Here is a 16263-nt window from a genome sequence, read left to right as displayed (position 1 = left end):
TCCCTCAGATGAATGCAGCCTGTGCAAATTAATGGCTGCTGCTCTGTAGCATTGGGCATAGCACCATGGGCAAAATGTGAGATTTAAATAATTTCTGAGACTGTGGAGGAGTCTGGAGAATGGCAGACAAGCTGACTAATAACACAGGATTCAGTAACAAGGGCTGCTACGATGGTAATGACTCCTCACTCCGGCAATATCTGATTCCCTGCGAAAAATTCAGCCATCTCAGGCTGAGGCTGGTATTTAAATTTCTGTAACAACAGAAACCCCCCTGCAAAATAATTGGGATACAAAGCACTGGGGGACTATAATATGGTGAATGGAAAATTTTCTGGTATGGGAATAATTAATGGACTCCAAATGCAATAAATCATGAGGACCTCTGGACCTATATAACCTAATTCATTAGAAATGTATGAAAGTACAATCAGCACAGCTCTCAGGAGACACAAGACTGATGCAACAAATGGCATGTTTTTTATCTGGAGAGCGATTTCAAAAGGAGCACACATCAGATCTCACAAGTGTCATTTGTGTTCTCCTTTTGTGGAGGAACATTGTGTGGGAGTCGGGCATATTCACCACTCAGTTATCAGAATAACTCTAATTAGGCTATTTTTAACACATCCTTTTAAACAGCTCTTGGGTGTTTACATTTGCTAATGACAGCCTGAGTAAAAATCATCTATCAGCAAGCATCACCGTCATTGCCACTGACACATTAACATGGATCCTCTCCCAAGAAAAATGCCACCTAGCCAGGGTGCTCTCACTATTTATTTAAAGCCTCATGCATAACAGAATCAGTATATGTGCCTATATATTTTTCTGTGGAATATTTACATCAGCATTAACAATTCAGACAACCTGAGCAAACTAATTAATAGGCACTGAGTACATTAGTATTTTGTGTTTCTTTGCTCCAGTGAATATAAGACAGCTCTTTCAAGCCAGTGCATTCACCGGATTACACCATTTGTGAAAACACTTTTTACATCCGTGCGATTTACATAATTTTCATTTAGTTTACTGTCAACTTTAAAAACACGGCTCACATTTGAAGTCAACTAACACCACTTCTGCTTGTTGTTTAGCCTGCATGCACCGAAGAAAAATCATTTTTATATTTCTTCAGGGACTCCAGAGTGTGTCTGAGGTATTCAGTGTTGGTATTATGGTCACCTTGTTGAGCTATAATGGTATTTCTAATTTCATAATGTATCATCGTAATATTACAGGAGGGAATTATATTTTTTGCTGTGATATTTGTGGACTGTCATTAAATTCATAAGGGACAGGACAACACACACAGGCCTGTTTTCTGGTGTTACCATCTGGCTCTATTACTCCATCTAGTGGTGCTTTTAAAGAAAAGCAGAAAACTACTATCTTCTACAAAGAGGAAAATATGTTTTTTTTTCCTCAAGAAAATAAACTATTCCTAACCCATCGCAAGACATAATGCAGCTTTCTCTCGGGAGGGTCAGTTCAGTAAACCCTGCGGCAGAGTCTTCTCATTATTATTTGCCACCAAAACACATTTGAGTGGAGTAATTTTCCAGGGACAATAGCCGCCCCTGACGACTGACAAAACATTTTTATTTGGTCAGTGTGATCAATTGGTAGTTGTAGGTTGCCAGAACATTACAGCTCAGAGGAAACAGTTGTCGTGAAAGCTCCCCTGAGGTGAATTATTGGTGTGTGTGGGGCATCCAAAATAGATACTGAGGGATGTTCATTAGATCTTTGTTCTCCATTATTATAACAAACACAGAGTAATTTTTACACATGAATGTGCTATGGTATGGAGCTACACACAGCTAGCAGGTCATGTTGCCTCTCTGCATATCAGTAATTTGATTCTAGCAGCAAACAAAGACGGTCTCTGAGCAACCAGTGCTCACTGCATCATTATGCCAGACAGCAGATCTATGACCTGCTCTGTCAACCACACACACATACTGTAGACACACATACACACTGTGAGTTTCTCCCCTGGCAGTAATGACAGCAGTTTTGGATCCCTTCAAGCCATTCTCTGCAGAGCTGCATGTCATCAGACGGCTGAGCTCCAGGTTGCACAGGGCTGGAGGTGGTGAAGATGGACGGGAATCTGGACGTGTAAACTCTCCTTTTGCTAGAAGTCAGCCTTCGGCTGAGCGTGTCAACCTGGCTCCTTTACGAGACGACGTTCCCTTGCTGGATCCTTGCTGCGGCCAGCTAAGTGCCGGAGCGGAGGTAGTCTTAGGGGTCAAAGGTCGACAGAAATTCATAGATTTTCAGCATGTGGCCTCTGCTCTGTGGGTGCCTCCAGGTTTCAGAGAGCGGCCACACACTGCCCCAAACTCCTCTGTTATCTGTGTAGACCTGAGGGAAGATAAGGATTGGAACTCCAGGAGGATCCCTGATGCAGTTTTGAGAGCAACACTCAGTGGTAAAACAGCAAGAGATTATTTTAAAACTTGCTTCAAATAACAACCTTGATATTAAAATATATATCTTTTGTCTGTCACAATATATTGTATATCAGATGCTGTGCAGGTCTGAGTTATGAAGTTGGACAGATTATATTAGTATTCAAGGCTGGCATACCTACAGGACAACTGCCACAGGCCCCAAACACTTGGGGCAGCTGAAACTCAAATTAGACTACGGCCAATATGATTAGTTAATTTACAGATTAGTTGATAGGCAGAACATTAATTGGCAACAAGGTCATTTTCTTGCTCCAGCTTCTTAAATGTGAAGATTTTTGCTTTCTTTCATTTTATATGATAGTAAAGTAAATATCTTTAAGATTTGAATGTTGCAGTTTGAAGGGGTCACCTTGAGCTCCCCACAATCTAATGGACTAAATGATTACATTACTTCTTATTAATCCAGTAAATTGTAGATTAATCAATTTTGTCTCAGTTGTTCACTTTGACCTCAAAGAGCAATTTGTTGTTTAGCAGTGAAACACACACGCAAAACTTTAAACACACAAAGTACATAAATTGTTATCATACAAATACAAAATAGAGAAAAGTGAAAACATCACTGAACACCAGGCTGAAAATCAAAATTTCACCGCTCTCACTGGTTGAAGGTTTCACCTCTGTGATGTCGGCTGTAGTTGGATAGTCAGAATTTGCTCTGCTGCATCCACAGTGTGACATGTTTTCAATAAACAGTTTTAAAATAACTAAAATTATGTCAAAATGCTGCAAACACCACTGCTGCCAGTGATGTGCATATGTACCCTTTCATATCTAATAAGTTTAATAAAAATAGCTAGTGTTCACCTTCATAAAGGATTTAAAGGAACACATCACCCTCCAAATGATCGTTGGTATATCAGTAACTCACTCCATGTTACCTGTAGAAAATTTTATTTTTCTTGCATGCCTCCACAGTGAACAAAGAATCCAAAAACAGAAAGTTCTTGATGAATAGAAGTCATAGGGGTCCACAGTTAAAAATAGTAAAACCAGGCTCTATGAAAAATACTCATTTACATAACTCATGCAGTATAATCCAAGTCTCATTTATTCAATCTTATGCTATTTCCTAAACACATGCATTTTTGCTAAAACTGTAGTATCTAAAACACTTTAAATACTACTGTTTTCATGAAAATGCATGTGTTTTGGAAGCACTGAGCACAGCACTGGATAAATGAGACTTCTTCTTTTTTTTTTTTTTTTTTAAAGTTTTGCTGATGTTAAACGCAGACCCCATTGACTTCATCCCATCAAGAATGTTGCTTTTTTGGATTCTTCGTTCAACATGGAGGCATGTGAGAAAAAGTTTCCTTCACAAATTCAGGGTAACACAGAGTGAGTATCTGACATACAAATGATCATCTGGGTTTGGAAGTAGCTCCTGCACTTCTGCATATATCTTGTTTAGTTGTATTACGTTTACTGTTGTGCCTTGTGTCTGGGTTGCATTTAAAACTGTTAGCTAAGATTTTGGGTGCTGCAGTGCCCCCTCCTGGTCATTAGACAGCAGTAGTATAAGTGAGGGCAGATTATTTGTGAAGCAAGGCAGAGAGCACAAGGTGACTGCTTCTCCTGGTAAAATACGTCTTCTGCTGTTGGACATAACTTCTTAGTGTGTAATTATGTTGTTTCATCGAAAATTAGATAGTGTAATGTTTTATTTTGCTGCTAATTGAGCTAGTTGTTAGCTAGCATACCTCAAAACTGCTAGCTAGTCCTGCCAAGTGGCTCTGCATTTCCTGTTGCTAAAAGTTGGAGCCAGTGGTGTCAGTGTAATATAAGTGTAATATATGTTAATGTTACTGCAGCTAAGCAGATGTGAAACCTTATTTAATATTCCAGAAAGGTTGGGCTTTGTGTTTATTCCAGAAACACACTGTTAGCTAATGCTAACTGTCTATGTCTTTGATAAGGACAATAATGTTTACTATACTGTGTTAGCAGGATGCACACATTTCTGTTTAATGAAATTATAACAAACAAATTGACACACAGCAAACCATGGGCAGGTAGTGATCAATAACAGGAGTGGTAGTTGGTGTGACTCTAGGCATAATACTGTATTATTAAGCTGCCATTTGTCTGCTGTCTGCTCTGTGAGGCTCACAGAGAGTAGGAGTGCTGGGGGGATCAATAAGGGCCCATGGCTGATTTTTGCCCCCGGGCCCCCTCCTGGGGTAATCTGGCCTTGAGAGCAGTTACTACTGTGCATAGTTAGATTTATTATAATTCACAATTTGCCTGTGTCCCAGATACTTAATCGTTTTTGTGTCATCTTCAGGTTCAACCAATCCTGTTAAAGTTCAACCACATTCAGCGAGGACGTCAGCTAAAGCAACATCACACAGCAGATTCACTGATAAACACGGTGCACCTCAGGTGGGTGATGACTGAATTAGCTTTTCTACTTAAGCGCTTTACAGAACAGCATGTATTTACTACATGGACCCCAACAGATCTTTGTTTTCATTTACCTTAATTTTTCCTGTTTAACTATCTGAACACATATTTATTTACATATTATATTCCATCCACCGCACCACACATCACCACAAACACAAGCTTGAACAAACACTGGATCAGTTTCTAGAACAAATAGTTATTACATTTCATTAGATCACTGGTCGATTAATCACTTCACCATCATAACGCAAACACATATTAACTATGAAAGAGTAATCCATAAACACACCCTTAGGGCTTCACCACACATGATAAAGCATCACATTAGCCCACTGTTATTTAGGCAGGTGTTCACTTTGAGAACATAATCATGCTTTATTATGTTGTTTCTGAGTCTGCTTATTGGAGTAATCATAATTATCTTGACATACATTATTGTAGCGTAGGAGAATCTTGCCATCCTCAGCTGCAGTGAAGAGTTAAAGTGTTATCTTGTGAATGGAGGCTTGATTGATGCCTGTATTTAAGCAGTTGGAGACGTGGGAGGCGAGCGGTGAAAACAGTGCCGCTTGTTGTTGCCTAAGAACGTCAGATTGTGTGATTGACTAATTCAGATTCACTTAACAGGGTATGTGTGGATTTTTATCTTTACTTTTGTTTTTGCATTAGTCATTTTGACAACATTCTGACATTTTGTGCTTTAAGGCACTAGCTGCGTCATTCTATGGTAATGTTGGTCAGTCGATCCACCACTTTGCTCTAGACTAATATATCTCAACAAACTGGATTGTCATGACATGTGGATATTCATGGGTCCCTGAGGATAAACGGTCACAAATAAGGGTTATCCCAGCTGGACAGGTCGAAAGGCTATTACAGGGCACTTAGAGACAGACAACCATTTACGCTCACATTCACACCTACAAGCAATTTAGAATCACCAGTTAACCTAAAGCGCGTGTTTTGGGACTGTGGGAGGGAGCCGGAGAACCTGCAGACAACCCATGCTGACACAGAGAGAACAACCAAAACACCACACAAAAGTGGGGCACCCTTTAGCGCACTGGGTAGAGTGTGCACTAAAGGTGCGGTTATCAGCAGTCCTGATTTGAGTCCAACCTGTGGCCCTTTGCTGTGTGTCATTACCATTCTCTCTCTCCCATTTCCTGTCACTCCCCAGCAGTTCTAATATAAAGGCAAGAGCCATAAAAAAATCTTTAAAAAAAAAAACACACAGAAGGGCCACAGCAGGCTGATTGAGTCAAACCTGACACCCTCTTGCTGTGAGGCGACAGTGCTAACCACTGAACCAATGTGCCACCCATGACATTTGGCACAGATATTCACGGGTCTCTGAGGATGACTCCTAATGACTCTGTTAATCTCTTGTTAAAATATTAAGTGTTGTGGACATTTAGGTAGCCTAAATGTCTCAAAAACTTGATCACCATGAAAGATGTTACACATACAGTACATGTCCCCGGCAGGATGAATTGTATCAGCTTTGGTGATGCCCTAGGTTTTCATCTCACACCATCATGAGGCTTAAAGGGATAGTTCGACATTTTGGCAAATTTGCCTATTGCCATAATCCCATAGTCAAAGTACCTTTAATTGTCAGTGCGTGCTGTTCTGAGTTCGGTGGGGCAGAGCTGCCCACTGAAATGGAGGTGAACGGTACAGGTCCCTCTCTCCCTTAAAACTAATCAAATACACCATCAAATGACTCCAAAACGCTCTTGTGGACAACTTGTAGCTTACACATTCACCATGCTATGAATTAATAATGTAATATTACAAGGCAGAGTTGTTTTGAAGCCAAATACAGAGCCGGAGCTACATTCCAGACATACAGTACTTGCTGGGCGGAGTGATTTCAAACAGCGTATGTTTAGTGCAGTTACTCCCGTCATCAAAACAACAAGTTTGTTGAGAAGAAGCCAGAATATACAGAGGAAGAGTTACAGGTTTTGGAAGAAGAGAGAGCAAGAAGAGAGGTTGGGGCTGCCAAACAACCAGGGGCTGAGGGGAGACCCAGACCCGGTGGTGTAAATGTGGGGCTTACTGGCCACTTTATTAGGTACACCTGTGCAATATAAATATAGTGTACGCCTCAAAATAATCACCGGAACACGGGGAGAACATGCTAACTCCACACTCATAAATCACCACAACATAAAATGTTCCCTAGCAGTCTGTTTATTCCCAACAATGAGAAGTAATGCCAGTCACTTCACTATATGCTCTGGGCAAGCAATTATCCATAACATAACCACAACAACATTTGCATTTTAGCCTTATTTACCATGCTTGGGTTGTAGGCTAATGTTACTCAACATGGAGGTAACGTTACAGCAGAGAGATTGCTGAGCAAAATACACAATGATCACTTACCACGTCTGCTCGTTTTGTGATGCCAACAGATGGTATGACAGTATCTTTCAAGAAAAGTGTTTGAACCATTCCTGAGCTTCTGCGCTCCATCCTTTCAGCGTAGTCCTCCGGTAAAAAATTGCAGGAGCACACAAACATTTTCCGGACTATTTCCACAGGCATGTTGGGGTCGATGTCCAGCACAAATAGCCATTGTTTCATCCTGTCCGTATTACTGGTTGGAACTACGTGAAACTTCACTCTGCTCCATGTCTTTGGCTTGTTACTGCAACCTTTTACAATGCATGTGTAAACCATGATTTACAAAAACACTAAACTTTCCTCAAACCTTCTGGTGCGTCCAGCTGACGATACCGCAAATGGCTACAAGCAATAACAACGGCACTGTCTCAGGTACGCACTGTGTCACTCCGCCCAGTGGTTTACTCATGAAAGTAGTTCCGAGTATTTGCTTCATGTGTCATAATGTTACTTAATTATACATTATTATTTAATAATGTGGGGAATGCGCAAGCCATGTGTTGTCCACTAGAGTGTTTTGGAGTCATTTGATGGTGTATTTGATTAGTTTTGAGGGAGAGAGGGACCTGTACCGTTTATCTCCATTTCAGCGGTCAGCTCTGTCCCACCGATCTCAGAACAGCACGCACTGACAATTAAAGGTAATGTACCTACTCATATGACTATAGGGATTACGGCAATAGGCAAATTTGCCAAAGTGTTGAACTATCCCTTTAAAGTTCACTTTGTCCAGCACTTTGGTTTATGCAAAACAAATGACATCAGCCTCAGCTGCTCTTCGCATTTAGTGCAACATTAGCAGGCCAACATGCTAAACAAAGACAGTGATTATGGTAAAAATATACCTGCTAAACATCAGCATATTAGCATTGTCACTGTGAGCATGTTAGCATCCTGATGTTAGCATATAGCCCAAAGCCTGGCTGTGCTGAAGAACAGCCCCAAAGAGCCACTAGCGGGGCTGTAGACTCTTACTTTTGTTTTATTTCATGTTCTGACATCTAATAGATGTTTGTTATTTTCATTCTTGATCTCTTTATTCATTTACAGGTACTGAAGGGATTTTAATTAAATTAATGAATTTGTGCAGACTGTTGAGAGATTTGGAGAGTACCAGAGGTCCTTTGTAAGATCATTAGGCTGGTATTAGAGGCATTATACTGTTTATGTTTAAAACCAGTGGTCTACTTGTATGAGATTTTAAATGTACAGTGTGTAGGATTTAGGGGGATTTATTGGCAGAAATTATATGTAATATTCATAACTATATCACTAGGTTATACCTACCTGAAAATAAGATTTGTTGGGTTTTCATTACCTTAGAATGAGATGATATTTCTGCATACAGAGTGGGTCCTTTTCTGCAGAGTACACCATGTCTCTCCAGTAGACAAATCAAACACTGGCTCTAATTAGGGCCATTTACATTTTGGTCACCATAGCTCTCCTACACACTTGGCTCATGGGAGAGGTTTCAGTTCTGCAACCTCCTCGCTAGATGCCAGAAATCCTACACACTGGCCCTCCAAGTGAATGACTGATTCATTGATTAATATTTTTTTATTTTGTGTCATGTTTACAAACATGTGCCTAACCCTCATGGATTTACAAGACCCCATTACTATATAAGTGCAGTGATCCATCCAAAATACATGTAATCTTACTGCTCAGTCTCCAGAGAGAATACTCTGCCTTCCCACAGAGTCTGCCTCAAAAAAGGTTCCCCCTCTAAAACATAACTCAAATTTTCATGGTCATCCAACCAAAACAAATCAACATAAATGGGGGTCATTTTGCTGAAAAGTACAGCCCTTATGTCTTTTTGGACAGGACAGTAAAACAAAAAAATGAGCCTCATTCTCAATTTCACCTACGGTATGTTACACAGCAAACAATGTCTGTCCTCCTCTGGAGTGGCATTAAACCTACCGGTCTCTGAGGCTGATGGTAATGTCCCTGTGCACATAGGAATATTTGTCTTTAGTTTGAATTATACTTCACAAAGGGTTCTACACTGAAGCGATTCTTTATGAGATACTAAGTATTTATCAGACCATTTTTTCCAAACATGAGCAACATTTTACTCCTAGTCTCCTGAATATCACAGAGTAAGCTGCTCTGGGAAATAAATAGCAAGTTGTTCAAATAAAACAAGGGTCTCGTGTAATTAGCCCAGGGATGACAGTGGGAGATGTCCCAGTTAAATATCTTTTTAGTTAGTCTCTGATCAGACATCTTCATAAGTCTGTTCTATTAACATTTATACCTGATGTTTGGAGGTTCCCATCCCATATCTCCACTAACGGCCAAAGCTGAGAAAATTTATGGACTCCCAAAAAGGATTGAATCACTTAATGATGCACAGTCGAACAACTCGTATGTTCTCTGAAACCAGCATAGTCAGACACAAGACACACACATGAATCATAGAGTTGTGTATGAGGTTAATGGTGTGATGTTTCATTTGTACATTGGTTTTTAATATGGTGCTGGTTTAAGAAGTATGCATTTATTGATTAATATTCAAAACACATCTTTCTTTGAATTAAAAGTGTTTATGTGAGACATTAAGGAAGGAAGAAAAATAAAGAAAAATATCAACACTAATTAGTGACCATGTAGTGTCTTGCATCCTAATCACCTGTTTTGTTTTTCAATCTTTTGCAAGTTGCTGCCTGATTTTTAAATGTACACAAAATGAAACCACTGACAATAAAATAAAATAAACTTTGAATATTGTTTTTTAAGGATGGCCTCTCTTCTGATTTGAGACTGTGGACAGACGACTCACCAGCAGCTCGGCGCTTCAGATACACCTCTGCAACACAGAGGTTAGAGCACTGTGACCCTTAATTGTCTCCCTTCAATAACAGTGGAACCAAACAAAGCTCACCTCCCACATAATTCATTATGTGCAGTCCACACACGCTGTCATTGTGCTTTGAGGGTTATTGAGCGTGAGTAGGTTTGATTTTGTGCTTCAGTGATGTCATCAGGGAGCAGTGTGTCCTCTTGTTGTGTTAATTGCTGTTCAATGAAATCATGTAGATGGACTGTAGCCTTGCTTAAAGCCTCTGGGAAGAATTGGCTCCCCAGTTAATAAGCTGTCTAATATACTTTGTGCAACGAAGGGGGCTGTTTAAGAATTCAAATTAAAGCTAATAACTTTCGGGAATCAAGTTAATCAATTACACTCAAGGCACTTGGTACTGATGTTTAATGGCTGGCATATCCTGTTCGTTTGCAGGAGTTATGAGGAAGTTGGCTGGGATACTAAGTTACCCCGGCGCTTGAAGGCACCGGAAACAACCCTGGAGAATATTGTGGACCCAGTGAGTGAGCGTCCCTCATCAAGGCGCTACAATAGTCGACCTCAGCTGTGGCAGGTAAGAACAAAGTGACAAACACTGCCAGTGCTGGAGCTCAGTTGTTTTCTTTCTCCACAGCTGTGGGCACCTCGAGGTTTACACTCACCTTAACTGATTGAAGGAAATCTGAATTTGTAATCGCTGATTACTCTGGAGAGAGGTGCTAATAGATCATGTCTGAAACAAACTATTTCATAGAGTATAACTGCTGTAAGTTATTAGGCAGTGGCAGTTTTTAAGGAGGTAATTCATTATCAAGACAAATCAATCTAATTGTTTTACCTTAATGTAATTACTGTTAGAATAAAAACAAACTGCTATTGCCTTTCAAAATTAAACCACGTTTCCGATTATGAAGTGTATTTGTTTTATATTTGGTTTTAGTGAAAGAGATAAATGTGTTGGAGGAAGATTTAATACTTAACTGTCTCTTATTTCACCATGTTCAATAAATCCAGTTTAGTGCTATATTTCTGCCGTGCAGCAATATGCCCCTTGTGCCTTAAAACAATGCAGCACATTTCCTGTCAGGTTTCATCTCTGGGCACACAGTGTAAAATGCAGCATAGAGACTGAAGGAGGCTGATAAGGGATATGTTTAGTGATATTCTATATTTTTCTTATAGCCATCAAATCCCATGAAAAGACCAAATTCAACAATGAACTGATTCTCCTTTTATCCCTGTTGTCTTCTGCCACTTCAGCCGCAGAACCTTGGCTGGTGTTTTCACTGGCCTCAGTGAGCTGTGGTCCTGAATCCGCTCTGTGACTGTGGTCCTCCTCTCTGTCACTGTCAGCGGCGCTGAAGGCATTGGCTTATTATTTTGAAGCACTTGGATGCCTGTATTTTTCAGTATTCAACTTTTTCCTTATGACAGCCACACAAAACCACACTGGGGCGGTCAGCCCACTCGACTGGGACACTTCACAGCTCTCTATCTGTGTCGTGTTGTGTTTGTTTTTTTTCACTGCGTTGGCCCAATTTATGAAGCACCCCACCAGAAAATATATGGGTACTCCAAAAGCAAGGCACTCTGACCTTAGTAGTTGTTTATTCTTCTGTGCCATGGACTTTCATTTAAGGATAACTTTGGCATTTTTCAACCTGGACCCTATTACCCTGTGTAAATTGATCAAAGAGACTGATGTAAACAACAATTTTTGAAACTGTTCCAGTATTGAGGGAGCCGCGGAACAAGCTGCAATGGAGGCACACAGGGCAATCAAGTATCATCACTGTATGTTAATTAAAGGTGTTTATTTTTGAGAGTATAATAATGGGAGCAGTTTATAGAAAATGTATTGTCTAAAAGATATTCAGTGTCATGGATGATTATTTACCTGATTGACAATGTGGTTCAGGACTTTGAATTCTTTCGCTGCTGTATTTATTTGTGACGGAGTATAGGGCCTCGTACAATAACTAACACACCATTGTCATTCATAACCAGTAGGTATCTCCTTGATGCATAGGAAGGCCAAATGTAGGCATACAATTTAATTAAAGTATATTATAGGTTGTATAATACCGAAGTATGAATGTATTTTTCCACCACGCACACACACTGTGGTAAACATAGTGTTAGCTTGTTGATTATTACTTATTTTATACTATGGATGTCAGCTGATGAAAATGGAAAATCAATCTATATAAATTTGTTATAATCAGTGCTGAATCAGTCGATATTTTAAACCTTCTAATTGTGTATTGATTGATTATCCTGCCAGGCTTTCATGTGTCACACTATGCAATGTCAACAACAGCAGCAGGTAAATCCACTCTTGGAGCAGCAGTTTTCTTCAGGAAAATAAGCTCTGGATTTCTTCTCCTCTTTGACAGTTAGTACTCATCTCGCTGGTCACTGCAGACCTGACCACCAGGACAGGAGTGTTAGGATCCATTTGTTGCACAACTAACCAAAACTTAAGTGCGTCCACATTCAACTTGGAGTGTTGCTCCTCATTTTGTCGGCACAGGTCAAAAATGCGCAAACACAAACCACTCTATACAAAATATGCATTTTTCCTCACAGCTCCCAGCTTCATGACCTTGCAGCAGCTGCCCTCCGCTGCCTTTTTTTTCCTCTCTCTCCCTCCTCCTTCACTTTTCATGTGTATACTCCAGCTCACATAAATACCGGCAGCGGTCAAATTCAAAAGCCTCATCCACATTTTTGAAATCAGGTAAATAATCATCCATGACACTGAATATATTTTAGATTACACTAAACTACATTTACTGTAAATTACTCTGATTACTCTCTCCAGAACTCACACAGGTTTCCACTGTTGTGTTGCTGCAACAAGTGACATCTCGTGGTATTTCAGTAAGAGACTTCTGCTCAAGGAGGCAATAACAAACAGACAGGATCAAGTGAAAGGAAAAGAGACACTGAAAACACAAAACAATCTTAGCCGCTCTGTGGCAAAAATAACCACTTTTAATGGACATACAGTGACTATGTTTGATTGCCCCGCGTGCCTCCATTGCAGCCGCTGCTGGCTCCCTCAATACTGGAACAATTTCCAAAAGTGTTGTTCACATCAGTCTCTTTGATCGATTTACATGGGGCCATGGGATCCAGGTTGAAAGATGCCGAAGTTATTCTAAATTATTAAAAACACATCAATGAGCTGCAGCCTTGCACTGAGTGACATGTTCCTTCACTATGATAAACACGGGCACTGTAGTTAATTTTTAGTAAATACTACATACATCATCCTGCTACCATCATGTCATGTTCACACTACAGTACAGTAGATGCAGAATCGCCCTGATATGTCAATTGTCGCACACTCACCCCTCAGTGTTTTGCAAGTCACAAATAAGTCACAAGTCTTTGCACTCAAGCCCTAAGTCAAGTCCAAAGTCCTAACCTTTGAGTTTCAAGTCCTAAACAAGTCATAACGCACTCTTCTATAAGGCCACTGCTTAGTTTATAAAATCATTAATGCCTTTTAAATTTACATTTATTTAGTTTGATAAACAGTTATGGATTGATCAGATTGATTCAAACAAAGTGGATCACCTGGGGAATTTAGTTTTGACCTGGTGGAAATGATTAGCGTTAATGTTAGTCAATGCAGGAAATGGAGGGAAATGAATTGATTAGTGTTACACTTTTTAAATAACACTTTTTTATTATTTGGCCTTGTGGGAAGGTATCAAGTATTTTAAAGTCAAAAGGCTCAAGTCCAAATGAAGTCATAAGTCATGCATAGACATATTTTATCACTTATCATAATCGGATCAGTTATATCAGATCTAATATCTCCTGTATTTTGTTTATTATAGATTATCAGTGTGTTTTCTTGCCAGATTTGCTCGTGGCTCGTTGAAAAAATAGGCCAGACGCCTAAACTATCACTGCAGATCGCTGCAGTGTTGAGAGACAGACTTGTTGTCTTTCCATTTGTTTAAACAAGAAAAATATATATGTAATAACCATAATTATCCTGTAATGTCTTCAAATCAATGTTGCAACAATATACTGATGATAAAAAACGGAATGTAGCACTTACCGATGTGAAAATTGTCATGTCTGCTTACATGTGTGTGTTTATATAGTGAAGTGAGGCTGTATCTGGTTGTAAAGTGTCTCGATAAAGGTGACTGATAAATTCTGCTAAAGATCTGTCCTTGCTGTCTTTTCCAAGTCTATTGGAACTGAGTGGAACAGGCAGCAGCTTCGATGGAGGAATGATGCCAGGAAACCCATATCATTGTAAGTTTCCAACAGCCAACTTTATCTTAAGAACAGTTACATTAATGGTGATCATCAACATCTTCTCTCTCTCCTCTTTCCAGCTGCAGTGGATGTCCAAGGTCAGGTCAAATCCCTTTGTACACGTGAGTACTTCCTATTTAAGAGGCCACCGCAGGTGTCTTACACATACATGTATGTTGGTATGAGTTTATGAATCCAAATCACAGGCATGTGTCCTCAGAGCTGACCTTTATGCACATGTTCTCATGTATGTGCAGAGGTACAATTGGCTCTGAGAACATGGATAACATTGACAACATGGATGAAGACTTTCACCCGCTGACCCTGAGGAGGAGCGTCGTGCCCCAGTACGTGTCTACAGCACGGTAAGACACACTTTATGACCCGCACACACACACATATTCACTGTGGATCTTGAGCTGTGTTAATTTAGCATGAAATTTATTTTGCACTAGAGATATTTTTTATTACACCCTGGATGACTAAAGCAGATTCTGAAACAGATTTTTATCTTTAAAATTCCTCTCACATGGCGATATTCAACCTTCTGTAGCCAATCCTGATTATTAGTGTGTAAACTTTTGATTTGTGCCAGCCGAACCACCATCCCTGGATGTACAGGCAGGGCTGCTTATGCTAACTGTGCTGCTGATGCTGCAGTCTCTGTCCCAGCTGTCTCCAGTGCTGCACGCTCCTCTGGGTGAGTCTTCACAGTGACTTTTATGAAGCCACATAGGCAGCAAAGAAACCGTTACCTGACAAAAACTCAAAGCAAAGACTATTTTATTTATTGCTAGCAATTATTTTAATGAATCTGTCATCATCCTCTTTTCTTTTATGTTCTCTTGATATTCTGTTGTATCCACTGCAGAATTTTTTCTCCCAGTATTACTCATATCCTCAGCACACATAATTATTTTATGGCTGTAAGACACTGGACAAGAATGATCACAAATGTCCACTGGAGGGCGTTCTAATGCACCCCACTGCCACATCATGCCTCAGGTTACATTCTGACTTCACCACACAGATGCGCTCATATTATACTGCTATTCATTTGAAAATTAAATAAAGCTCAGAGTACTTATCATTAATACCAAGACTACAGTGAGTTATATTGAGTAAATGAATAATTTAAAATATTTGATACATTTTTCAGGCAGTATTAAACAGGCACATTACGCTTGTGTAGTAAGTGGTGTTTTTTAAAAAGAAAAAGAATATTCCATGTAGACTTTTTACAGAGGGTAAAACCTTCTTGCAATCACTGCAGTTCTTGCCAAGAAACATCTCAGGCTTTAATCATTGTGCTACAAGTCCCAAGAAGAAGATGCATAACTCAGGTACAACCAAACCAATTCTGCCATATCAAGCAAAACACATGGTCATTTTTTTATGTGTGTTTATTCGTTTGTAGAAATAGCATAAAATTAGAAAGATTAGTAATGCAGTGTTATTAGCAGATGGGCATGCACAATAAATACAGCATCAAAAAAAACCCCAAATTAAATAAATATTATAAATACTAAATAATAAAGGTTTTTAAAATGTTGTGCCCTTTTTGTTTGGAATTGTGTTTCAGCGTCTCTGTGTTTTAGTGCCTGTATGTATTTGACTGGCATCACGTTAAACTTTGGGCATTTGCATCAGCTAAATGTGTATCTTATTTTTTTGGATGAGTGGGCTGGTGAGATACAAGTTAATGGTCAGTTGGCAAAGACTACAGTAATTGGAAATGTTCCGACAGAGATTAAAAAACATTGGATGTCGTTCCTGGAGACAGACAGGAGGGAAATTGGAAGTCTTGGAAAACTGGGGAGAAAATGACAAGAAGGTTAATTTGAGGGCAAAAATAACATTCTC

At 39.6% G+C, this 16263-nt stretch overlaps 1 protein-coding gene and 1 long non-coding RNA gene across 2 annotated transcripts in view; one reads left to right on the top strand and one right to left on the bottom strand.

Annotated features, from left to right (window-relative positions):
- Positions 1–1454: 1454 nt before the first annotated feature.
- Positions 1455–16263, top strand: part of LOC125903515 (spermatogenesis-associated protein 48) — a 20907-nt gene continuing 6098 nt past the window's right edge. The window contains exons 1-8 of the mRNA XM_049600483.1: positions 1455–2437; positions 4768–4865; positions 10053–10135; positions 10552–10690; positions 14330–14397; positions 14481–14522; positions 14658–14765; positions 14996–15100. Of these exons, the coding sequence (XP_049456440.1) occupies positions 2008–2437; positions 4768–4865; positions 10053–10135; positions 10552–10690; positions 14330–14397; positions 14481–14522; positions 14658–14765; positions 14996–15100 (1073 nt within the window). The 5' untranslated portion in view covers positions 1455–2007. The remainder of the gene's footprint in view (positions 2438–4767; positions 4866–10052; positions 10136–10551; positions 10691–14329; positions 14398–14480; positions 14523–14657; positions 14766–14995; positions 15101–16263) is intronic.
- LOC125903516 (uncharacterized) overlaps positions 15812–16263 on the bottom strand; it is an 8773-nt gene continuing 8321 nt past the window's right edge. The window contains exon 4 of the long non-coding RNA XR_007451311.1: positions 15812–16212. This is a non-coding gene — a long non-coding RNA (uncharacterized LOC125903516). The remainder of the gene's footprint in view (positions 16213–16263) is intronic.

Source organism: Epinephelus fuscoguttatus, linkage group LG16 (genome assembly GCF_011397635.1).
Source record: "Epinephelus fuscoguttatus linkage group LG16, E.fuscoguttatus.final_Chr_v1".
In the NCBI taxonomy this organism is placed as follows: Eukaryota; Metazoa; Chordata; class Actinopteri; order Perciformes; family Serranidae; genus Epinephelus; species Epinephelus fuscoguttatus.
This window is presented reverse-complemented; position numbering and strand designations above follow the sequence as displayed.